We start from the raw sequence: 27,484 nt of genomic DNA on the forward strand, positions 1-27,484 counted from the left end.
ACACACACACACACACACAGTCGTATGCAAAAAATTTGGCGCCCCGGTCAGATTATACATTTTATTGACTGTCGAAGTGAAAATATGTTAACACATCCTCTACCAGAAATAAAATGAAATATGGCATTTATCTGCAAATTTAAGTGCACAACTTAAATTTATTTGCTGAGTTTAATATATTGGAAAATAAATAATAAATAAATAAAATGTAAAATATGCCATAACTTCTGTACAGGCCACATTTTATGTTTTTTTCAACCTGTTAAATTCAGCAAATAAACAGTAATTGTGCATTAAAATGTACCAAAATTCGTTATTTTTTCTATGTTCACTTAAAAAATCATGTAAACTTTTGCATACAACTGTACACTCACATAGCCCTTCATGATCCAGAATTTCATAGACTCTCTCCTCATACTGTTAAAGTTTTACAGTGCGACTCCAGTATGCTTGTCCTGCTGTGTCCTAAACGCCTCCAGTCCGGACTTCATCCTCACTGATGCAGACTCACCAGGGTAAGTGCACTAGAGGAGAACCCTTAAAGGCAAAGAGCCCTAAAACAGGAAAGTCAAAGAAAGGAGGGCATTACGAAAGGGGTGCTAGAAAAGTAGAGCACTAAGGGATGGTGCCATCAGTGGGATGTGGTGTGAACTGTAAAGTTTCTTGTGTTGTCCTCCACCTTCAGCATTCTGCCTGTGTGCATGCTGTCTCCACGTCCAACACTGTTTTTGGTGTGTTTTCAGACAGGATAAGTGGACCACCATGTTCTTGGATCACCACATCGTCTTCTATCCGCACTCCAAAGCCCCGGAACCTTTCCGGACACGACTCGTCATCCTCACTGAAGTACAATCCTGTATAGGGAGAAAGGGTTGGAGTAGAATTGGGTGATATTTCGTTGGTATTGTTAACCTATGATACTGACATATATTTAACAATATGTTTGATAGACAATGAGTATTATGTCCATGATATAATGCCCCTAAAATAGTGGCAAACCTGTTTGCTAAGTTTTTCATTGTATTCTGTGCAGTCTTTTTTATGATATCCAGGCCCTAACAGTTCACATCAATGTGTCATTTGCTGGATGCTTCAGATTGCTTGATGGAGCAATTAAAGGAATAGTTTGGTGAAAAATCTATTTTGCACAATTTTACACTTACCCAAGATGTAGTCAATCAGCCAAGACTTGTTAGGTGTTCAAATTTTGCTTCTTTAGTTTAATGTGCTACAAGGGTATTGTTGCTAACAAACATTAGAAGTCAATACTCACTCAAATCTTTTCCGTAAATATGTCCTCAAAACTTTTCAATCCCCCCAAACCACAGTAAAGTCGTCTAGACTTGTCAGTGTGGTTTGGGACACAGTATGACTTGCTATGAACTATAAAAATGAACTATAAATAATTTCACAGTGTAGCTGAACACTGTGGTCAGCCATTTTAGACAGCAGGGGTGTTGTGCTGATTTCTGATTCCCCTAAGGAATCCAACTCCCTGTTGCATGCACCCATGTCATGCAGGCATATGGACAATAGATTACATTTGCAATTTATGTTGTTTCTATTTTTAAACCTATACAGTGCTGTGAAAATGTATTTGCCCCTCACTGGATTTCTATTTTTGCTAATTTGTTGCATTTAAATGTTTCAGATCATCCAATTAATTTTAATACAAGATAAAGATGATACAAGTAAATACAAAATGCAGCTTTAAAATGATTGTTCCATTTATTGAAGATAAAGATTTATTCCAAACCTATATCACCCATGTGAAAAATTAACTACCTCCCTAAACCTAATATCTGGTTGTGCCACCCTTGGCAGTAACAACTGCAATCTAACATTTGCAGTAACTTGGCCCAATTTTCTTTGCAAAATTGTTTTAGTTTGGCTACATTGGAGGGTTTTTGAGAATGAACTGCCTGTTTAGGGTCCTGCCACAGCATCTCAATGGGATTCAGGTCAGGACTTTTATTCAGACTTTGACTCATCAGTCCACAGAATATTATTCCAAAAATCTTGGGGGTCATCTAGATGTTTTGCGCCCTGCAGCCCTCCCATGGATGCCATTTTTGCCAAGTGTCTTTCTTATTGCTGAATTATGTACATTGACCTTATCTGAGGCAAGTGAGGCCTACAGCTCTTTAGATGTTAGTTTGGGTTCTTTTGTGACCTCCTGAATGACTCGATGCATTCCTGGAGAAATTTTGGTAGGCTGGTCACTCTTGGGAAGGTTCATCACTGTTCCAAGTTCTCTCCATTTGTGGATAATGGCTCTTACTGTGGTTCACTGGAATCCCAGAGCCTTAGCAGTGGCTTTGAAACCCTTTCCAGGCTGGTAGATTTCTATGACTTTGTTACACATCTGTATTTCAATCTCTTTAGAACGTGGCATCATGTGCTGCTTTTTGAGACCTTCTAGCCTGCTTTACATTTCCAGACAGGTTCTATTTAAGTGATGTTTAAATTCAACAGGACTGGCAGTAATCATGCCTGGGTGTGGCGAGTGAAGTTGAACCCACAAGTTAGTTGAATTTGGTTAAATGGTTAATTTAGTAGCTAAGGGGTAATTACTTTTTCACATAAGGCCAGGCAGGGCTGAACAGCATTTTTCCTTCAATAAATGAAATCACCATTTAAAAACAGCATTTTGTGTGTTTACTATATTTGTCCAATATTAAAAGTAACTTGATGATCTGAAACATTCAAGTGTAACAAATATGCAAAAATAGAAGAAACTGAGAAAAGGGCAAATACTTTTTCACAGCACTATTATGCATAAATAGTGACAACAGAAACATAACCTGTAGCATACTTATGCCTATGAGACTTCAGCTACACATTCAGCACATTCAGATCTGGATGTAGTTGAGAGACATTTTGGGCATGTATTTACAGATTTGGGTGAATAGACTATTGTCTATTAAATACATTGTGCACAAACTACTATTTTGAACAAGAAAACACATGAACAGCAATACAAAAGTCACACATCAAGTGCTTTAATATTACTCTGATTAAACAAAACAATAAGCACTTACTGATCCAAACTGAACGAGCTTGCGTGAAGAAAAAAAAACTGGTGACAGAAAAGCCTTGTGAATATTTTGTACATTGATAGAAAACATGGTAACCCACAGAAAGCTTTGGCTCTACATGCTAAAATTGACAAAATAATTCACTGTTGCCAATAAGAATGTGCGCATACAGCAACTCCTCTGGCATCAGATTTAAAAGAGAGGCTTTCTTTTTTTGGCCTTTTATTAATGCTGATACCATGATATATATAGAAAATATGATGCTTTTAAATTTTATAAATTTTAGGGCAGCGTTTAGAAAATTATGTTCAGCAATGCTCAGGAGCTATAACCACTGCAGAACTTAGCCCCAGACATTCAGCTGCTCCTGAACATTCTAGACCCCATGAGGTCCTGTTCACATGTATTCAGATATTTTTGAAAACATTGTTTTTTTCTGCATTTTGGCCTCCCACCCATGAAAAAACAGTTTTTTCATTTACTGAAAAAGAATTTTTGAAAATGCCTTACACTGTAGAGATTTTTAAAAACTCTTTTTTGAAAACTGTTTTCAGTGTTTTTGTGTGGGTGGGCATACAGCTGACATCACACCGTTTGTCTGTAGCTGTCTGAATTTATTAAGCATGCAGAACTCGGTCTGAAATACGACTGACAACTGGGTTATTTCTGAAAGCTCAGCAATTTGGGGGTGACTTGGGAGCAGATATATTTATCATTGAATTTAGCATCACTTTTTCATTAAACTGTAGTGCAAAGGGGGAAAAATGTACTGTGCTCAGTTCTTGGGGTCATCTTGACTGCAAATATTAAAAATACCTCAATGATTCCAAAGATATGACTCGAGCATAAAAGGTTAAATTTCCTTTACTTTTCAAAGCAATACGTGTAAAATATCAACTAATGCAGGTCTGATGGCCTGCAGGTCAAAGTTATGTTTTTTTGAAAATTTAGTTTCATGGCGCCCTCTATATTTTGCGCAGGACTTGTGCTCATAATGTTCTGCTTGAGGTCTGCATACTCATGTAGACGTAGAGATTTTCAAAAACGCTGCTGTTATGGACAAAGATTTTTTTTTTAAATATCTGAAAACGTGTGGACGAGGCCTCAGAGTTAGAACTAAACACTCCAGTCAGGCTGCAGCTAACGATTCCTTGTATCATCGATTAACCTATTGACTATTACTTGATTCATTTGAATAATCAAAGTATTATACCTGCTGACATTTGCTTTCGAAGTCCCATCTGTTTAATTATGTCTGTATTAGACAATGAATGAAGGATATGAATCTAACCTAGAAGCTATATCATCCCTAAAATTCCTGTAGCACAATCTAGCAGTCCCGGTGTAATGAAAATATTTGATGCAGTCTAAAGCTGAAGCACGATTCTCAGTGTTTAGTAGCTCAAATGGCCAATGAGAGATCTATATATTATCTTTCTAACGTTACTCAAAAACACAATTGCCACATACATGACTGACAAGTCTGAATGAATGTGGCTGGGCTATCTGAAGTTAGAAAACATATTTCTATGCCTCGACAAGCCAACATTTACGTCATCCACTGAGCAGAAAATAATTTAACTCGTTTCAAAGCAGCTGCTTCTAATCTAACATTAAACTGCTGTAACTAAACCCACAGTGGCTAAAATATTTCCCTTTGCTTTTAAATGGCAGGCAGTTCACCTAATTAAAAATATCACATTTACAAGAGAGTTAACTCCTCTGTCTGCTTCGTAAGTGCTTCTGAATTTGTCGTACAGCACTGTTGGATAGATGAAGGACAAAGTAACGTTACAGCAATTCTCAGACTAAAATGATTCTTAGTGGCATTCAGAACGTAAACAGCGCCTAAAAGAGTTAATTGAGTGGTCTTTATTTCATGGCAGCTAGCTAAATTTCATTTGAATATCATCATCCTCTTCAGCATAACTAAACACAGCATGTTCAGCCATACTTCTACACAGGCGAGCGTCAACTTTTTTGTAAGTTTAGTTCTATGTACACTGTGCATGTGCAAACCTTTGCGCATTAGTGTTTAAGCCTAATAACTTTTTACAGCGTCAACTATTTGTGTTACACAGCAAGTGATAGCATTTTTTCTAGTCTCACATACCCAGTTCACTTCAAGAGGGCTTGTTAATTAGTTCATTAGCTGCATCAAGGCAGTGGTACTTCAGGACCAGGATTGAGAACTACTGTTATAAAGCATTATAGAGCACTTTAAGTAATCAACATCAACAATGAAATTTCTTAACACTTTATCATTCATTTTGTTCTAGCCCTACCTCACAGCTCAAAAGAAATTTAAGTAAAAAACACGAATAAGGTTTAGGTCAGATTTAAAGAAATCAATATCCAATTGCTAAGTAACATGTTTAATGTTTGTATATAGACTGCTTCTTAAAAGTTTGGGACCACCTAGCTTTTCATGCCTGTTTTCTCAGTTAAAGAATAACTAAGTTTATTTTAAGGAAAACAATAATAACATTAAATTGTCACAATGATAAAAAACCAATGAAACTACACACAAAATCTCTCTTAAAAACCTCCTACATGCCTATAAAAAAGCTTATAAAAACAAGTATTGTATTTGTTTTAATGACATATTTACAATATTGATAACGTTTTCCTCAAAATAACCATACTTAGTCTTTAATATTAAACTAGTTTAGGTTACTGCAATCCAACAAAGAAAACATGTATGTATAAAATCATCCTCAAATTTCTCACAGGCAGTGTTTGTGGTAGAAGAAAGACTGTGCAGTGGAAATATGGGGCCATTTTCAACCCACTATGAATGATCTCTGGTTAGCATGCTTAGTCTGGAATAATGGCTCTGGTCTAGGGTAGTGCTAATCCTGATAAACCCAGGCATCACAAATTCTCCAGTGACATCTCTATTTGGTGCAGTGTCCCTGTGGAACTGTGTGGAGTGAGTCTGCACACGAAGGAAGAATGCAGTATATCCCTCACCATAACATGTATTATATACTTATATCTATATATGTGAAAACTAACAAGCGGTGAAAAAGATGACAACTTCAGAAACTGTACACTGTTAGAAATAAAGGTACTGTGCAGGTACATTTTCGTTCAAGGTACAAACAATGTAAACATACTCTCAAAGGTACAGCCGTGGTTTTAAGGTCCATTTGTGTACCTGAAATAAGTTTTTCCCTGTGGAAAAGAACATATTTGTACCTTTTCATAACCTAATGTTTTGAAACAGAATAATAAAATAAAAAGCCTGGATATGAGACGGGGTGTGGATTCAATACAACTTAGAAAATATCATTTCAATGGATTACGGTTAATTGTGTTCCTTGACTAAAGGTACCGAGATGTACTCTTGAGAGTACCACTCCAGTGACAAGAGGGGTACTGCCCTAGTGACAGTTTTGTACCTTTTTTCTGAGTTCAGCAGCATTGTTCCCAGGAGAAAATGTTAGTAGATATTAATATGAAATTCTGATTAACATTCAGGGCTGATTGCTGTGGAATTATTTACTTCAACTATACAACTACCAGTCACACAGAATAATGTACTGTTTTCTAGGTATTTTGATGTATTTGCTAGTGTGTATGAAATTTGGCAGGCATCCATTTTTAAGATCCCACATCCATTATAAATCGAGGCCATTCTAAAAACTTTGCCCATCCATGTTCTACTGGTTCTATTAGGCACACAGTGCTTGGATCCTGATGATTGCCATTTGCAATGTTATTTGTGGATGGCTGTTTTGGCTTATAGTTCACAGAAATCAACATGTTCTATATCAGTTTCAGACAAAAACTGAATGAGAGCTGATTGTCTTGGCTGCTAACAATGATAATTTACTCATTAACATTTTTATTATTAACATTAGCTTCATTCAGCAGTTACTGAAAAAAGAAATTTGAATAAGCAAAAACAAAACCAACTTCACCGCTCTCTTTTCGCATTTCTGAAATGTCATCTTAGTTGTGATTGGCCACTAAAAATTAAACACTACATCTGTAGGATATTCGTGAATGGCTGCTGCGCTGTGTTTAGGGGAGAGGACAGATTCTCTCTTTTAGCAGTAGTTAAAATGAAAAACTCATCAAATCTACATGACTCTGACATATTCAGTACTCAAAACAGCAAATCTTGTTGAAAGGTGACAAGTTTGCATGTATGCTATCTATAAAAAAGGACAAAAGTATGAACAAAATTCAGGTGGCTACTTTTCTTTGTAGCTATGCAACTCCTCTATCAATTTAAATCAGTATCTCTCCACTTCCATCTGAAGCCTGACCCACTGAGTTGCTCTTAATCCATCTCTGTTGTGTTGACTAATTAAATAAATACTGTTCATTTCAAAACTGCAATTTCATTTGATCTGCTACTCATATTATAAAATAGGAGCCTTGCCCCTTAAGGGACTTAACCCTTAGTGGTTGCCATTATTGTCAGTAAGAAAAGCCTCTTGTGATTTTATATAACTTAGCCCACTGATGTTCACTGAACTAAGCAAAACTGCCTGGTTTTTGTTATTTTTTGACATTGAAACAAAGAGAAACAAAAAAGTCTGATGTGCAAACATCTCAATACAGAATGTAAATCAAGTGTAAATGTAATTCATTTCCTAAATAAGTGTGTATTAAGTTGGGTGAATTGTATTACCTACATAGAATTAGATAATTACATTTAAATAGCAAAATTATAATAATAACTGTAGTCTTCTAACCTTCATTACATACTAACTGATGGAAAAGCTGGTAGAGCTTAAACATTTGTTGAAACCTGACTGGACCCGATAGCTCACGTCAGGTTCGAATGTCATTTCCCAAATATCTGTCAGGCCCACGTTGGGTTCATTTCACATCAATTTCACATCTGAGTTCTGGCAGCCCCCCTTCAACTTTTAACAGATTTAACCCTGTATATCCCCCTGCTTTATTTTTCCCCTCACTTTCATTACTTTTAATCTTTATTCCTTGCATGCTGGGGCATGAAAGAACTTAGTAACATGGTCCACAAAGCCCCCGCTCATGACAAAATGGATGAAAGATACCTAAAACGCAAAACGATTCAGGAGAGTTCAGTTTAGTGCAGCCAAATGGATGTTCAGATTTAATTTGTTTGGCCAAAAACCTTACATATGTTCTATGTACAGAAAAAGCTAACATCATGCCACAGTTCTGGCCAAGATCATTGGCACCCTTTTCTTTTTTTATATAAAATTTACAATATCTTCATAAATAAATGGAAATACACCAACTTTCTATCATTAGAATATTTTAACAAAATATGGCATGGACAGTATTAATAGCACCGTTTCCTAATATTTTGTTGCACACCTTTTAGCAGCAATGACAGCCCCCAAACATTTTTGGTAGCCATGTACAAGCTTTTTTCACCTGTCTGCTTGTAGTTTTTCCCCACTTCTCCATTGCAAACTTTTCAAGCTCTTGGATGTTTGCAGGGTGTCCATTCCTTATGGCAGATTTCAAAATCTCCAAAGATTTTTACTGGGGTTGAGATGAGACCTCATTGCTGGCTAGTTTAAAACAGTCCACTTATCCTTTTGCAACCATTCTGTTGTGCTTTTTGATTTGTGCTTTGGGTCTTCATCATGCTGGGGGACCCACAATCCTCAAACCTAGCTTTCTTACACTAGGTAGCACATTTCAATGTAAAACGCCTTGGTAATCTTCTGATTTAATTATTTCTTCAATTCTGTTGAGGCCTCCAGTACCTGAGGCAACAAAGCAACTCCACAACATTGTGGATTCACCACCATGTTTGAGGTAGGGTGTCCTTTTGCTTTTACGCTTCATTTTGTTTCATATAAAGAAATGGTTGGTCTGCATTGCCAAAGAGCCCTATTTTTGTTTCAGGTTTATCAATCAAAAGGATTGAGGTTTATCTAGGTATGTTTTGGAAAGATCAGTCATGCCTTCTCATGTCTTTCTTTCAGCAACAGAGTCTTCCTTGGCCTTTACCCATGAAGTCCTTCTTGGTTGAGTGTGTGGTGTATGATACGGGTTGAAACCATCACTCCAGATTGCTCTAGGTCTGCTTTTAGCTCTTTGGATAATACACAGTGTTTTTTCCCACAGTTCACACCGGCCTTTGGAGACTATGCCTACTGATTTTCCTCTTTGACCAACGTCCTAGAAGGTTCTTGATAGTTCCATGAGCAATAAACTTCCTAATTACATTACGCACTGTTGAAACAGGGATGGCAAGGACTTTGAGGATGGCCTTGTACCCTTTACCATTCTTGTGTTTGGAGATAATAGCACTTCTGATGCTCTCAGACAGTTCTCTTGTATTCAGCATTGTGGAAAGGGATCAGGGAAAATAAAGTGGCCTTTTTAAACACTAGAGCCATCATTCACTGGTTAATTTTAAGTCATGTCGGGTGATTCTAATTTCCAATTTCTCACAGGTGAGTCTAATCTAGTCTAATCTGAATGGAATTCATCAATAGGTTGCCAATAATTGTGTCATATCCATATTTCCATTTTAAATAGTTTTACCCTTAGCTGTTGTGTAATGGACATGAGTGTATACTGACCAAAAATGTTACACATTTTTATTTTTGTAGATATTGTACAGTATGTAATTAAATTTCAGGGGTGCCAATGATGGTGGCCGGAACTACATATCAGCACCACACAACCCACATCACATTTTGGAAAGTTTGTCCAGACTAAAAAACATTTGGGATGTTGTTCGAAAGCACTCCAGACAGAAAAGGCTCGGGTCAGTTTCCAAAACTTGATGTGATTCAGGGTGTGTTGGGTTTGGACAGATTTTTTTTTTTTTTCGGGCTCTGTTCGGATTCATACTCAAAACTTAATGATGTAGGTCAGGTTGGACTTGGTTTAGGTTCTAAACAAAATTTCATGCTCTATATCTGGGTATTCAACTAAAATTTGCAAAAGTCCAGTTGCAACTCATTTCTTGCTTATAAAGGTCTGGTTAAACAAACTAACTTAAGTGAATGGCAAAAACACTTACCATTAAACACTTAATTAAATTATTAATGGTTAAAATAAAAATGAATAAAGGCTATCATTAAAGAGCATTTCATTCTCTTGCACAGTCAGGGAATGGACAAGCACTCTAATGGAGCTTTCATGTTGAGCTTTGGGTTTCTTTCACTTGTCCTCAGATCTGAATTTTGTGGGTAGGTTAATTCGAAGTGATTTGTTTAGCAGCGGCACAGACACTTAATGTTTCCATTTTTGACGAGCACCAGGGACTCTGAACAGATGAGAGCTTGAAACGGTAAGAAACAATGCTCAGTTCTCTGTTCATCAACTTTTAAACACTCTGCTTTTGTCCTCACCTTTCCTTTTTCCTAAATAAGCCATGTTGTTGCTTTACTTCTCAGACCAAAAACAGTAAATGAAATTAAAAATCCACAAAAGTATGTGAAATTATTAGATAGCTAGACATGCTGTCTAGCTCTGTAGCTAGTTTCTGTTCAGGTGATCTGCCTTCGGCTAAGTAATTTACATAAATGCATGGGATTGGATGTGTTGGTTCATGGTTAGAAAATTTATTTGCATATGTTGATCGACTTTGCTACGGTTACACACAGCGCTCAGTTTGGTCTGCTGAAATAACCTGTTGGGTCCGCATTCAGATTGCGGCCCCTCAACAAATGACCCCCCTGCTGTATAGACTGCATAGCACACCTGGATTTACAGCATACTTGGACACCTCACTTGGCTGTGTTTAATGTGGATTCTACCTACCGGGCTCAATGGTGACGGCCATGCCTGGCTGCAAGGGCTGAGAACGGGAAAGCTCAGGGGTGTCATGGACATCCATACCCAAATAATGACCTACATGATGGGGACAGTAACGCCTCGCAGCCTACAGAGAGAGCAAGAGGGAGAAAGAGAAGGAGAGAGAGAAAAAAGAGGGAAGGACAGAGAAAAGGGAAAAACCAGTCCATAAGAATACAAATGGCATGAAAATAGGAAAATAGACAGAGAGAGGGAGAGAGAGAGAGAGTGAAGCATCACCAGAGGAGGAATAAAGAGTTCAAGAGGAAAAAAAGCAGAGAAAGATGAGAGTAAGAAAAAGAAAGGAATTTGGGAGAGAAAGAATAAAGAGTCAAGTATGTGTGCAAGAACAAAGAAAGAAAGAGATAAGAATAAAAGGCAAGTGAATCAGAAAAGTGAGAGAAAAGATGTAAGAGGGAGATAGCAAGAACAAGGTGAATTAATAATAAAGCAACATTAACTCAGGCATTTCTATTCCTAGAAAACACAGTTCCTAAATCACTGGATGCCTGTAAATAAGCAAATGTATTAACACATGCTGGCACTCATTATAGCACAGGAAACCACAGTAATAATGTCTTTGTAACAAATGATGAGGTGTCGGAGCACTCCTGGAAAATCGTGTTTCTTCACATGCGCACTGTGTCAGCTAGTGTATTATTGCTCTATTTGTGGGCTCCGCAACAAGCGGCTGTGGCCACGACGCTGTGAAATTCACCCAAGGTGCCACCACATTGCCAAAGCATCATAGAGCCCAAGGCCCGCTGCAATGAGAGTGCGTTAGAGAGCCGTGCCTTTTATGGGCGCTACATGCGGCACTATGGCATTTTATAGAGGCGTAATTGGGTCAGGACTTTACAGTTTAAATTGGCCCAGAAGAGCTTATAGTCATTTCCTGACCACAGGGCTCTGGCGCAAAATCCTAAACAAACACACACAGCGCACAAGAGCCAGATTGGAACTAGAACTTCTGAAGAACCCCCTTTCTCAAGGAATCTTGTCCTTCGTTCCTTAAAGAAATAGTCTGGCAAAAAAATAATAAATTTTCCCAGTTTCCTTCTTACCCCAAATGTAGTTAATCAGGCAAGGCATGTTCGGTGTCTGAAGTTTGCTTCTTTAATTTTGTGCTGGAGCTACGAGCTTAATCTAGCTAAGACACTGATTCCTACCTCAGTTAGAGTACAGTTACTGTAGTGATAATTTACTTGAGTACAAGTAAAGGTTTTAATAAAGGAAATTACTAAAGTAAGAGGAAATAAGTTGTTGGAAAATCTGCTCACATAATTAGTTTGAGTTACTTTAAGATTATTTAGCCAGATAACTGCTTGTGTGCTTCTTCAAAATGGGAGTTGTGAAAAGTGGAGCTCTCGATGTGTTTAGCAGCTGATAATAGCTGCTTTCTTTAGTTCATGTGGAAATGAATGAAGATGACGAATTGGATAAAGTGTTTGTCATGTGTGCTGGTGCATATTTTCTCTTTCTTTCTCCACTAAATTTGATGTCTCTGAACACGTCAGGGCATGAAGTGCAGTGTTGGGCGCTACTGTGACTGGCTTTTAGAACTGAATCTTAAACATGCTTTGTTCTAATTGGTTTATAAGCTGAAACACATTTGTTTTTTACTGATGGTTATTAAAAATTAAGTTCATGAAGTACAAGTACTAGAAATAAAAGTACTTTTAGTTGAATTCTGCTCCAAAAAATACAGTTAGAGGGAAAAATTTACATAAATACTATAATAAGAGTAGGTTCCACCTCTGTTAAATAGAACTCTATTGGCCTCAATGGATACAGTGACTGGAACCAATCATGATCAAGGGCAAGAACAAACAAGGCGGTCCAGTTCTGTTCAGCAGTCGGTGCACACAGCAACATACAAATTCAAACAACTGCGTCGCTTTGGGCAAACAGATGTCGGTTTGCTTCAAAACATAATTTTCGCATCACTAGATGCTAGCCAACGCAGGAGTCTGCTACCTGAGGTAACAGAACTCACAATTAGCATTTTGCTCCAGGAATGTTGAGCTGTCCAGTGTTTGTGCATTAGTGGCAGTTGAAAAAGATGCTGTAGTGCTTCATGCTAGCCTTCTCCTACCAGTGGACCTGGCCACGACTAACCTGGGGAGGAAATGATCAGAGCTAAAACCAATAATAATAGTCATTTAGATAAATGCCATGTGGCGAAAATGGTGTAAATTTGATTTTATTAGCCAAACTATTCTTTTAAGGTATAGGGAAAGCAACATCACAGTGACAAAAGGACAAAGGCAAGTAGGCAAATGCAACTTTTTTGTTGCACAGAGCACCAAGAAGGCAGCTGCTGAAATGGTTGAAAATGTTCATCTCATATAGCACACACGGCCAGCTTTTTCACCTACACCAAGATCAAAACTAACCCTACAGTCGTCGATCCATTGAGAGTCTCCTATTTTGAGTCTTTATAATCTGCCCCAGTAGTTTGTAATAACTACCAAGTAGTTACTTACTACCAACGGTAGTTGACCTGCAGGCATGTCCACACTGGCCATAGTAAAATTGATTAGTATATGGAATTGGAGCTTCCTGTGTGCCACTGTGTTTTCTATCAATACGCAAAGAAGCACTAAGCCAGTGGTGTAACTACAAGGGAGAGTTAAATATCCTAACACATTATGTCCTGCAATGTCATTACATAAGGCTACAGCCTGGCAGTGCAATCATTATACTGGCAAAGCAGGCAAGAAAAAAATGTTCATGGACTGTTTATGTTTTACCTTTGATGATGTCATGCATGGAAGTAGACATCTGCTTTGATATTCTGACTTAGCTATTTTAGCTTTTTTAGTAAAAGAGTTTTTAAGCACCAAATTTACAGATCAAAGGTAAAGAACCTTTTTAACAAAAGCTGATGTTTTGAAAATGTGTTTTTGGCTTTGGAAATGGGTAGAAATTTTTACACATCTTACACATTTTACACAATTTTGACCATAGCTAGAGCTTTAAATTCAAACTACACATCACAAAGATGCCCTGCTAAAGAACTGAAAGACTGATAGGAACACTTCCTAAGCAGTGATCGGTGGGTTAAAGAAGATAATGAGAAATAAGAAAATAAATCTTGAAATACATTCAATGAGGGAACAATAACTGACAAAAGAATGCAACTCCAATGTAACTATGATTATTCATTTGACTTGCTACAACTGACAAGTTAGCTAGAGATAATGGACATGTGTGTATCTGAACTATTTCTTAAATGCTGTATATGCAGTAGTGTTAAACAGAAATGGAGTGGCAAACACTAGCTGCCAATCTTTGCCACGCCCCCCCCAGATTTGCCCCTGCACCATTCTATAGTTGTAAATGCACTGTGATAGTTTCTAAGCAAGCATGTGCACACATTCACAACAGAACTCAGACCCAGTAAGGAATAGGTATGGATCTGTTTCATCAGAGGAACTGCAGTGTAAATTATACTGCTACTAATGTGTTTTTGCTTAAAATGGTAATTTGTCACACCAACTAAATAAAAATTGATGCACTATTACTGTTGTCAGATCTTGTTCTTTACATGGCTAAAAGACAACACCATAAAAGATGCTTTTTTGCCCCTTTAATTAAGGGGTTAAAGTGTTCAGAAGTATCTGAATGTTACAGTCAGGTGTGTTAACTTGTGTGGGTAGATTAATGCATACCTTGATAGCGTCTGCGTCGTTGGCACTGTGAGGTAGAACGCTGAGCTTTCTGAGCTGTTTGGCTAGCAGAGTGAGCATGGTGGAGTAGATGTGGTCTAGACTGACGCCAGGAGAGCAGTGTGACAGGCAGGCAAGCTGCACCTCCAGCACGGCCTCATAGAGCTCCCGCTGGGCCTCACTGAACCTACAGCAGGGTTGGGAATATTACTATGAAAATGTATTCCAGTTCAGATAACCTTATTAACTCCATCATTTCAAAAATGTGTGCAAGGAACTCCAAAGATGTGCTAATCTACAATTAAACATATTAAGCATCTAGCTGCTGTGTTTGACTGAAATGCTGTGTTTAAATGTTGGTGTTGAAAAAAATTGGAAACGGTGCTCCACTTATGGCGGCATGCCTAGTGGATGTACTAGCCATGTGGATGATCACGTAAATGTTTTCTTGTGTTGTTGAATATCACTGCCATAGAGAACAGTTCACTCACTTTCCATTAACTGGCCATGTGCGCGTGACATCACTGACATAGCCATAATATTCACATCCTCCGTCCAACAACACCATTTCTCCATCCTGAGAGAGTGAGAGTTTCTTCAGCATTATGTCACTGTAATGTACATTAAGCTACAATGTCAGCTGTTGCTACATGCTATGTTATTTCACTCAAAAGCTCTCATGACAACCTAATGCATAGGTTTTATGTCAACTTGACCTCAAAGTTGAATAAAGCAGCCATTATGACAGACAATGCCTTTTGAAATAAGCAATAAATGTTTATGCAGATTTATGAACACTGCCCTACAGTAAGGCTGACACTGTTGACACATTTTCCTAGTTTGACCCTTCAAACCATTGACTGTATATTTGACATACACTGATTATGCCAAAACATTACGACCACCTGTGTAATATGCTGTTGGTCCTCTGCATGCCGCCAAAACAGCTTCAACCCACCAAGGCATGGACTCTACAACACCTCTGAAGGTGCCCTGTGGTACTGGCACAAAGACATTAACAGCAGATCCTTTAAATCTTATAAGGTGCGAGGTGGAGCCACTGGGGATCAGATTTGTTGTTCCAGCACATCTCACAGATGCCCGATTGGATAGAGGTCTGGGGAATTTGGAGGCCAGGACAACACCTTGAACTCTGACTCTGTCAGCTTGCATCATCCTCCTGAAAGAGGCCACTGCCACTGGGGAATTTCACTGCCATGAAAAGGTGTACCTGGTCTACAATGATGTTTAGGTAGGTGGCATGTGTCAAATTGACATCAGCATGAATGCTCGGGGGTTTCCCAACAGAACACTGTCAACAGTATTGCGCTGCCTCCACTGACTTTTCTTTTTCTTCCCACAGTGCATCCTGGTGCCATCACTTCACCAGGTAAATGGCACACATGTAACTGACCATCCACGCCTGTGAGCCCATTGTAGGTGCTTTTGAGGTGGACAGGGGTTAACATGGGCTCTCTGACCGGTCTGGTGCAAAGAGTATGATGCGCTGTGTCACATTCCTCCCATAACATTCATTAAAAATTTCTGAGCCTTGTGCTGCTGTAGCTCTTCTGTTGGTTTGGACCAGACAGGATAGCCTTCAATGCCCTCACACATTGATGAGCCTTGGGCATTCAACACCTCGTCACCGGTTCGTGGTTTGTCCCTCCTCAGACTTCTGTTCACCACTGCTGACTGGGAGCAAAACACAAGCCTTGCCATTTCGGAGATGCTCTGACCCAGTCATCTGGCCATGGTGATTTGGCCCTGTCTGCCCTTTTCCCTGCATCCAACATGTCAACTATGAGAACGAACTGTTCTCTTGCCATCTAATATATCCCAGACCTTGACATCTAAATCAATGTTAATGCTTCATCTGTAAGTGGTCATGATGTTTTGGTTCTTCAGTGCATATGATATAAACACTCACTTGTTGAAATATGCAGCCCCATTGCTCACACTGGTTATGAAAACTGGAATACGTGTTCACTCTATGGAAATCACATGACTATGATGTTCAGGTTCATGTAAACCCTGCATTCAAATGTACAGTACAATGTAATATGTTAAATAGAAAAGGTGAATTTAGTGTCATTGACTGTCATAGCATGCTGTAACAAAGATTTGTGTTGTAGAATCTCCTCTCTGAATTATGAGGCCCTACTAAAACTGAAAGGTACATCTCTAACAGACCAAAGTGATCTATTGCTTTTATACAACAGTTTGACAAAGTAAAGGAAAATGTAAAGAAAAGAAGCCCTAAACATTGTTCTAAAAAATGTAAGGTTCTAACTATTGTACAATTATTTCCATCACTTTACAGTGTTACAGTACCTTAATTATCTGATTGTTGTTGATGTAGTGAAGGGTGTTTGCTCGGTTTCCACCAGCAACCACTGGAGGATACGCCAGGAAGTTAGCACCATGCGCCCGACACTCAAAATCAAACTAAGAGCAAGAGAAAAATGGGCACAGTCAGACAACGATAGAGGCCGAGGTGAGACAACAAAAGGTGTAACAATCTTATGTTCTCTGAAACATCAAAATCCCTCATACATACTAGCAACCTCCAGCAAATGCTGTGCTGTCACTGATTTGCCTTGCTAGAAAAGTAGAAAAAGCTATATTTAATTCATAATAGTAAATACATCTATTATTTTGCTTCAGTTCAATTATTCAAAATATTACGGCATATTATAGGCAAGTTAGTATTCATTTTTTTCCCTATATGGTGGTTGCGATAAAATATATTTATGAATCAATACAGTTAATTATTTTTAATGTTGTGAAATTAATTATTTTTTTCACTTTTCTTTTAAAATGTTCTTAAAACATTTTTAAAACCTTGAAAGTAAGAAAAAAAACCTTCTCTGCAATATACACAAAATGCTTTGTATATTTTTTACTTTTCTATTTAAAATATCATGCAATTTGTGTATTATTACACTCTTGCCAAATATTATAGTCAACAACCCACATAATAATGTTAATGTTTGTTCTGGAAAGGTAGCAGCACAGCTTTTGTAACAAGGAGGTGTTACAGGGCTTATACGCAAGATTGACTGGGTATAATTTTGTCTCTTTGGAAAATCATTCAGCAAAAATATTTCTTAGTGAATGTCTCAAAATAACTGACAACTAAATCAAGAAAAAACAAACTTTGCTCGACTGAATTTGGTACTAAAATTCACATAAAGCTGCTTTGTGAGGTACAAGGCCCCTTTACTTCTTTACCTCAAATCTGAGGTACGAAACCTGGGTGTAATCTTGGATGTTAGATGTTTTATCCTACATGTATATGCAATCACTAAAGTTGCTTAGACAGTTAGGCATGGTACAGACTATAAAGAAGCATTTGAAAACATATGTTTAATTTAGCTTTTAATCAAAGTTCTGCAATGTTTGTTCATTTAACTTCACATATTTACCTGTGTTATTGTTTATTTTAATGAATCCTCTTAACAATCATTTATTACATTTTATTTCTTCCAATATTATTACTAAACTTGTTTGTGAAGCACATTGGGCTGCTACCTGTATGGAAAGTGCTCTTTAAATAAAATTGTTTTTATTGTTATTATTATTATTAGTAGTAGTAGTAGGATTGTTATTATTATTTATGTGTTTTGTTATTATTTGTTTGCAAATTAATTTGACAAGTGTCTAATCCACTCCTTACTTTACATTAGCACCAGTTAATATTTTTCTGAATTTGCCTAAGCACAGATTAACACTACCTTCATCTATTTTAGCATCAGTTAGCACTTGCCCCTATTTTCTTTAGCGTAGATAGGGCCTTCCCCCTTTTAGTTTAGCATAGATTAACACTGTGTCCTTTTTCTTCAGTGTAGATTAGCACACTTTTCATCTATTAGCATACATTAGCAAGTCCTCATCTACTTTAGCATAGATTGGCACCGCCCTGATTTACATCTGCATGAATTAGCCCATGTTCCTGCACAGCTTTAATGAGATAACGTCCTCCAGTTTAGATTAGCAAAAATCAACACTTCACTCAATTTACCTTAGCATAGATTAGCGCCTCATCAATGTCCCCTCTGCATATCGCCATGGTTTTCTTAAAAGCCTGAACAGACACAAGGCAGTCAGTCCATGCAAAATATTTGCAGTACATTATTCACAGTAAATATATTGATCACAGCAAATGTCAACTCTCACGAACCTTACTGAAACTGAGAATGGTCAGATGGTCAGCACGCAGAAAACTGTGTGCTGTCATCTAACCATGAATATTTCAGTTTGTCAAACCAATATAATCACAAAGCATGGCATCATTTCTACTCTTGTGGCATTGCTCTGAGGGGAATTCCACAAATTAGGATTTCTCTGTAAATGGGCTAACTTAAGCCAATTGATAAGATTGTTCCATAGGAATATCCCTTATCTCTTCTCCTACTAGACAGCGCTGACTTTGGGTTTTGTTATCTGGCTAACTGCTTTGTGAAAATCCCCCCTGGAAAAATGATAAGCTGATACACATACATACACACTGACCTCTGCGGTGATGCGACCTGCCTCCTTCATGAGCTCCACTTCAGCGGGGCTCTTGATGGCTCTGAGTGAATGAGTTAGGGGCCGCAGAGAGCGTGCCACAGCCCCTCCCTCCAGCAGGGGGCGCACATGGCTCTGATGCAACCGAGGGTGGCAGGGCTGAGACCCATCATACCAAACTGTCCCTCCTGAGAGAGAAAGATATTTAATTCTTTACGTTAGCACCATGTGGTTACATACATGGTTTGGGTGTCAGTTATTAATGACTGTTAGGTTACTGCACATTATAAAGTATTATTTGAAAAAATGATTGCCAAGTTTTGTTCAACTACTTTCCTTGCTTTTATACAGTGCCTATAGGCTTTGGGAGTTAGTCTCACAGTTTAGTGATTTAGAGCTCTTCACACCCATTAAACCTGGTACTGTGCTGTAAAAAATAAACCTGGCTGCACAGTATTTTTTAGTTAACTCAACTTAAGGGCACTGGAGTTCCCCCAAAATTCAGAACTATTAGCTTGTTTTATAAAAAAGAATTAAATAAATAAAAAAAAAAATTAAATAAAAGTTAATGTTGTGAAAGTCAATATAGTTGCCTCCGTGAAATTGCTTATGCTTCATGTGATGCATATTAATCCAGAATCCTTTCAGCTTCTATCTACAGCTGCAACCGTAATAGCTCCGGCGTTTGAGTGGGTGAATGCACCACTGAACGAAACCATGGATTTTAAGATGGATGTGCACATGAGCTGGGGTTTAATAACACTCAAATAACACTACTGTGATCGGAAACCAAGGGAAATAAGATTAGACTGATGATGTAGGATTAGCAACTACTTACTTTCTGCAAAATCATGGTTTGTAAATGATTTTATATATGCAGAAAGTTCTATAATAACTAATTGATTTTGGACTCACTCTGGAGCACCCACTAGTGTTTGACAAACTCGAAAGACACTATTAAGTGCCAGTTCACCCCACTACAAAGTCTCTAATATCGCTGCTGTCAGAACAAAACCTTGTATTTCCATTTTCATTTTTCAGTTTTGACATAATTTAAAAATGCCTGTTGCCCCTTACTTTGTGTATAAATTTCATGATGAACAAACCAAAATAAACGGCCCAAAATTACATCAAAAAAACCTCTAGTTCCACTGACTTACATTAAAGTACATTTTTTCTTTCTTCTGTAAAGTTTGGAGATGCGCAAATATATACATATACATATACACACACACACACACACACACACACACACACACACACCGATCAGGCATAACATTATGACCAACTCCTTGCTTCTACGCTCACTGTCCATTTCATCAGCTCCACTCACTATATAGCTGCACTTGGTAGTTCTACAATTACAGCCTGTAGTCCATCTGTTTCTCTGCATACTTTGTTAGCCCCCTTTTACCCTGTTCTTCAGTGGTCAGGACCCCCATGTCCCTCACAGAGCAGGTACAATTTGGGTGGTGGGTCATTCTCAGCACTGCAGATGTACTTGTAGATGTAAAGTCAGAGACGATAGCTCATCTGCTGCTGCACAGTTTGTGCTGATCATCCTCTAGTCCTTCATCAGTGGTCATAGGACGCTGCCCACAGGACACTGTTGGCTGGATATTTTTGGTTGGTGGACTATTCTCAGTCCACCAGTGACACTGAGGTGTTTAAAAACTCCAGCAGCACTGCTGTGTCTGATCCACTCAGATTTTCACAACACACACTAACACACCACCACCACGTGTTACTGCAGTGCTGAGAATGCTCCAACACCCAAATAATACCTGCTCTGTGAGGGTCCATGGGGGTCCTGACCACTGAAGAACAGGGTAAAAGAGGGCTAACAAAGTTTGCAGAGAAACAGATGGACTACAGTCTGTAATTGTAGAACTACGAAGTGCACCTATATAGTAAGTTGAACTGATAAAATGGACAATGAGCATAGAAACCCTCTAGTGCAGTCATGTTTCTAACAATAGGGGAAATAGGAAGTGGCCAGGCTACTCTTACACTGGCTTTGATGGTGACAGCAAAAAGCCAATCGATTACAGAAATGATAATTAGCTGCAACTCTACTAGGCACTTTAATGTTTTTGATCTTAAGGCTCTGTGGATATTACCTTTAAGGCTTTTGAGGACCATGCCCAGCTCCTCGATACAGTGGACCCTCTCCAGTCCTGTCAGTGCAGCTGCCCCGTCCCGCCCTGATCGTGGCCCATCCCACAGCTCTCGAGCCGGGTCTCTACGGGGCACGAACAGAACGGCCTGGTCCGGTCGCCCGGAACCAAACATCACCAGAGCGCTATCCGGCTCCAGAATCCCTGTCAGGTACAGGAAGTCCTGGTTCTGATGGAACGGGTAGGGAATGTCATTGGTCATGTAACGAATGGGGTGTGACAGGACAATGACAATGTGGGCGGAGTCAGAAGCACGGCTGGAACCAGACAGCCGCTCGGCATGAGCCTCAATGAGAGATGCCAGACGCTGCCGCCGCAGTTCGAACTCCGTCTGAGTTAAACCTGGAGTCACCTCACCTAAGAGAGAAATAGAGAACATATTAGTGTGATCCACTAAAATCCTCTCTTGGATGTGAATTAATCTTTGGATACGCTATGCAGCCAAAAGTATGTTAACTAATTAATGAGTTCAGGTGTTTCAGGCACACTCACGGCTAACAGGTGGATAAAATCAAGCACAATTTCAATAGACAAACATTGCCACAAGTCAGTTCAGGACGTTTCTACCCTGCTAGATCTGCCCTGGTCAACTGTAAATTTTATTATTATGAAATGTAAGCATCTAGGAACAACAACAGCTCAGTCACAAAGCAGTAGAAGACAAACTCAGGGATTGGGGCCACCAAATGTTGAAGCTTGTAGTGCATAAAAATTGTTCCAAACTAGAACTACGAAAGCAACATCAGCATAAGAACTGTGCTGCAGGAGCAGCTGCACACAAACCTAAGATCACATCTTGCAATACCAAGTGTTGGCTGGCGTGGTGTAAAGCACACTGTCACTGGACTTTGGAGCTGTGTAATGTGTTCACTGGAATAATGAATCACGCTTCACTATCTGCAGGTCACAGGGACAAATCTATTTTTGTCGGATGCCAGAAGAACGCTACCTATGGGAAAGTTTGGTGAAAGAGGATTAATGGTCTGGGGCTGTTTCAGTCTAGTGAAGGACCATGTTAATGCTTTAGCATACAGTGACATTCTAGACAACTGTATGCTTTCAACTTTGTGGCAAAAGATTGGGGAAGGCCCTTTCTGTTCTAGCATGACTGTGCCAAAGCAAGTTTCAAGACATGATTTGATCAGTCTGGTGTGGAGGAACTCCAGTGGCATGCACAGAGCCCTGACCTCAACCCCTCTGAACACCTTTAGTATGAAGTCATTAAGAGAGATTTGATGTGAAATTCTTCCCAAATTAGAATTGTTCACAGTAGTGGTGATAAGAACCAGACGTCTGAAGAGTTTAATATCCCTCACAGTAAGCTATTACACTAAATGGTTAGGAATAACATCCTTTTATGTTATGAGGTGAAGTTTATTTTAAAGGTATAACCCTATGCAAGAAGGATACTTGCAAGGGTTTGTAAGGCAAAACAGTCCCAAAGAAAACTTATAGTTCATGTTTTCCACTGTTTTACCAGTATCAATATTACATATGAAAACTATGAAGACATGCGTAGGCTCACTGGTGGTTTTGAATAGTAATTAAAAAGCTTATATTTGTGCTGTAGACATAGTGACCACTGGTTCTTAAACTTAGGCCCAATCCCATTTCACGGCTTGCCCCAACCCCTTCGTTTTGCGTGTTCACGCCTAGGGGTAGGGTGTCCCAATTTTTGCTGAGATAGAGGGTTAGGGTGTTTGTTAGAGCTACATGGCCCTCCAAACGGAGGTTTTTTCAGAGGCACATTCCAAACGGAGTGGTATGAGAAAAAAAAGAAGAAAAAACAGCAAGATGGCTGCACAAGCGAGCAAAGAAACTCATAAATGTGAGTATTTTCTCTGTTAATAAATTATGATAACCATTGAAACTATCTTAAACTAAGATATTACAATGTCTTATGATCTTTTTCTTCATAACAAGCATAAAAAATCGCTAGTAGTATGCTAATGTCTCAGTAGCTAGCTAGCTAGGTTTCCCGTTTTACCTTAAATGGTGCAGTTTTTTCCCCATTTCACCCTAAATGCAGCAGTTCTGACACCTGAAGCGCCAGAATGTAACTGCTGCTCCATTTAAGGTGGAACGGGAAAATTCAAACAAGAAGCTGGCGAATAGCCAACTGCAATTTTATATCACAGAACAATTAGGGGTGGGTAATAATGAATAATTGTTGCATCCCCCTTCTTTGAAGGCATGTGATTCCCTAAATTCTGAAGATGAGCAGCAAGGTTGCTGAACTTCTCTACCCTCCTCTGTTGTTACTGCAGACTGGCAGGGCAGCCTACAGAACACCGCTAGTAGCCTGTTAATGAAGTAAGGTTCTTTTTTTTAATTTGAGCGTTGTCCCATTTCATAACGGAAGATTTCAACCACTACCCCTCCTAACTCAGTTCCAAGGGGCAAGGTGACACTCGGAAAACAGGGTAGGGGTAAAAATAAGAAATGGGTTTGGGCCTTAGTTTACAGCTCAAAGACTGAATGGGTTGAATTCCCTTTTAAAAACATGTACTGAAACACTTTTGTTGAAAGACAGTTTATTCAGCTAAAAGGTTTGAGTGCTCATGAGTGCTGACATCATAACAAGGGGATAAAATGGGTGAACTCTGACATTCAGCCTAAGCACTGTTTCTAATATTGTCACAAATACTTACACAACATTGTTTTCCAAAAATAAACCTGTTTATTCTTCAAAAGGTAACGTTACTGCAAATCAATGAAGAAAATATGCTCATTTGTTTCTATTTATTTGAGTTTAACACAGTGAACAAAAATACTAAAGTATAAAATATAAAATGTGCCATAATTCTGCACAGGCCACATTTTATAATTTATTTTCCTACCCTAAAATAGTCAAATGCACAAATTTGGGCGCCCCTGGTCTCGATTTTAAGTGAAAATACTTTAACCTGTCCTCTACAGAGATCACATCTGTACATTTTAATGCACCGTTATTGTTTATTCGCTAATTTAACAAGTTGGGGGGAAAATAATACATAAAATTCAGCCTGTGCAAAAGTTACAGCACATTTTATATTCAATATCTAAAAAATCTGGCCATATTTGTTTTTGCTCCCTTTCACTTAGAAAATCACCAAAACAAAATTTGAACATGGGTGTTCTAAGCTTCTACATAAGACTGTAATTCTGTATTAAATTGCGCAGAAGCATGTTCTTTCTGGAGGACACGTTAACTGATCTTCACTTAGAAAATCAACAAAACATGTTATCTAACCAGCAGTGACCAAACATCTTCATAGGTCTGCATCTGTCAGGGATTCTCTTCATGTCTGTGAGTACAGTATAGTACAGTGTCTGTGTGGTACCATATTTGATGAGGTGGGGGTGTGTATAGGGGCTCGGCTGTCCCAGGTATCGTTGAGGAACTTTCTTGGTCTTCCATCCTCCCGTCTTCACAGAGATGTTCCTGCATGGACACCTTAAAGCACCTGTGGGGAGGATGAGGGCAGGTAAGGCAAAAATACATGAAACAAACAATCCAAAGTAAGTACTGAAGACTATACAAAACCACAAGAGGAGAGAGACTCAAAGTGGCAGGTGAGGTAGATTCCACCTTTTTCCCTTTGCCTCTGAGGCAAGTGCCTCAATAAAAAACATTTTTCAATTTTGTTACTGTGTCTTTAAGACCGATAAGCAAATAATCTCTGTTCTAATTGGTTGTCCTTATTGTGCCTCATTCAAGCAGCCCTTACTGACACACTCCTTATAACTTCAGCATACATTGGGCAGAGTTAAAGTGCTGTAGACTGAATTTGTGGTCATACAGTAAATGCGCTGGTCTTCATGACATCACAAAACAAATTCAAAACTGACTGTTTAGGTTTCTATTCAAGGACTGCACAGGAATAATGTTTATGTCACATCAAACTCCTTCTTTTCAAGAAAAGGAAAGAAACTTCATTTTTTCCCTGTAATTGGCCCTTTAAGACCAATATACGTAAATTACCTCTGATCTGTTTGGCTGGCATGTATCACGCCTCATTCAAAAAACAATCGGGCTGAAAGACTAATTATAACTTCAAAACAAATACACAGATATATTTAAAAGTGTTGGTTTTGTGTGTAAATTCTGCAGGAATTTATACCCAGTTATCCAGAGGAGCATTTGTGAGGTCAGACACTGATGTTGGATGAGAGGGCCTGGCTCACAATCTCCATTCTCGTTCATCCTAAAGGTGTCTGAAGGTGTTGAGGTCAGGGCTCTGTGTGGGCCAGTTAAGTTCTTCCATACCAAACTCACTCAGCCATGCCTTTATGGATCTTGCTTTGTGCACTGGGGCTCAGTCATGCTGGAAGAGAAAAGGGTCTTCCCCAAACTGTTCCCACAAGGTTAGAAGCATAGAATTGTCCATAATGTCTTGGTCTGCTGAAGCATTAAGATTTCCCTTCAGTGGAACTGATGGGTCTAGGCCAATCCTTGAAAAACAACCCAATAGCATCATCCTTCCTACACCAAGCTTTACAGTTGACACAGTGCAGTCAGGCAGGTAATGTTCTCCTGGCATTCACCAAACCCTGACTCGTCTGGCAGACTGCTGTTTCCACTGCTCCAAAGTCCAGTGGCGGTGTGCTTCGTGATGTAAGGCTTACATGTAGCTGCTCAGCCTTGGAAATCCATGCCATGAAGCTCCCGGCGCACAGTTTTTGTGCTGATGTTAAAGCCAGAGGAGGTTCGGAACTCAGCAGAGTGCTGGCGACTTCTATACACTGTGCCTCAGCACTCCGAGACCCCGCTCTGTAACTTTATGTGGTCCGACACTTCGTGGTTAAGTTCCTGTGGTTCCTAAACGCTTCCACTTTTCAATAATACCACTCACAGCTAACTGTAGAATATCTAGGACTTAAGGAATTTCATTAACTGACTTGTAACGGTGGCATGCTATTACAAAACCATGCTCAAGTTCAGTGAGCTCTTTAGAGCGACCCATTCTTTCACAAATGTTTGTAAAGGCAGACTGCATGGCTAGATGCTTGATTTTTTTTAACCTGTGGCAATGGGACTTATTGAAATCTATTGTATTGTATTGTATTGTATTACACTGTTCTGTGTTTAACTCTGCTCCTTTTTCTCTGGGTATCAACAGGGACTTTTGTTTCTAGCAGTATCTAAGCTCAGGACTGGCTTTCTCTCTAACCTGTTAGTAACTAGCAAAGATACTTTCTCTAGATAAACAAAGCACTTCTTGTAAGTCGCTCCGGATAAGAGCGTCTGCTAAATGCTGTAAATGTAAATGTCTGAATGAACGATTAAGAGGTGTATCCCAAGTTTTTATTTCTTTTATTCATATAGTGTACATCCGCCTGTTCATGTTGAACATGTAAGTAGTGTTTCAACTTGAACAGTTTATCGAATGAGGCGCAATACATGGCAGCCAATCAAAACAGTGGAAACGTGAAAATTTCTTTTTTCAGTCATATGGACCCTTTAAAGGCACAGTATAGGCTCCTTCACCCAGCGAGGTTAGAAAACTGTCATGTAAAAATTAATTATGACTGTTTTTGGTATATAATACCACACAAATACAGTAAGTTTACCTCAAGAAAAAAAAGAAACACAAAAAATGAAAATGTATTATATACATTGTCCTATGGGGATGGGTTTTGAGCCACATTAAGCATCTTACAGTGTTTTCCACACGTTGTAACACATCTTACAAAGAGTTTATTTGGTGTCTGGTTGTAAATGTTGATTCTCCATTATGAAATTTTGACTTTCTTAGCTACTTGTCTTTGGAGTTTCTATGCATTAAATTTTGTATAAATGACTTGACCAATGTAATAATATCTCACGCCAACAGCAATCACACCATCACATGTAGATAAGGAACTCTCATGTGAAATCCCTCAAAAATATGCATCAAAATATATGCAGACCGGATGAAAGTGAAGAGAGATAAACATTTCCTACCTGAACTCAGATGTGTTCTGGACACAAACTGGATGGCAGCTTTCAGTATGTGGGAGGGAGGCTGCAGCATTTTTAGTAGAAGCAGAACCGTCTGTGTATGTGCTGCCTTTCAGCATGAGGGAAGGGTTTCTTTATGTGGACGGAGGACGATTTATAAAACACTAACATTACGGAAGAAAGCAACAGCACCGCACCACACCGAGGGTGAAACCCTCTTCACATGTTGAACTCGCAAAGGTGAACGGCTCGGTCCAGCCCCATTTTGAATTCGAGCTCCGATTGGTCGAGTAACTGACATAGCGCGCTCTCTGATTGGCCAAGTCGACTCTGACTGCATTCAGGGAGCGACGCTAGTTGACTCGGGGCCTCGGTAAGCGCTTCAATAAGTGTACA

At 39.0% G+C, this 27,484-nt stretch overlaps 1 protein-coding gene across 2 annotated transcripts; it reads right to left on the reverse strand.

The window, feature by feature from the left end:
* Window positions 1–204: 204 nt before the first annotated feature.
* xpnpep3 (X-prolyl aminopeptidase 3, mitochondrial) lies at window positions 205–27,341 on the reverse strand. 2 transcript variants are annotated; one of them, XM_036566138.1, is made up of 11 exons: window positions 27,092–27,341; window positions 24,489–24,611; window positions 21,109–21,522; window positions 18,992–19,176; window positions 18,501–18,563; window positions 16,811–16,924; window positions 14,968–15,053; window positions 14,480–14,663; window positions 10,773–10,893; window positions 680–854; window positions 205–554 (listed from the first exon to the last, which is right to left on the reverse strand). In XM_036566138.1, exons 1-10 carry the CDS (start codon window positions 27,159–27,161, stop codon window positions 682–684), a joined length of 1,533 nt encoding a protein of 510 aa, XP_036422031.1. In that variant the 5' UTR covers window positions 27,162–27,341; the 3' UTR covers window positions 205–554; window positions 680–681. The 2 variants fall into 2 exon arrangements, with proteins under 2 accessions (XP_036422031.1, XP_036422030.1); XM_036566137.1 differs by having other exon boundaries at window positions 205–854.
* Between the last annotated feature and the right edge of the window lie 143 nt (window positions 27,342–27,484).

The sequence above is a fragment of the Colossoma macropomum genome, unplaced genomic scaffold (assembly GCF_904425465.1).
Source record: "Colossoma macropomum unplaced genomic scaffold, Colossoma_macropomum, whole genome shotgun sequence".
Lineage (NCBI taxonomy): Eukaryota > Metazoa > Chordata > Actinopteri > Characiformes > Serrasalmidae > Colossoma > Colossoma macropomum.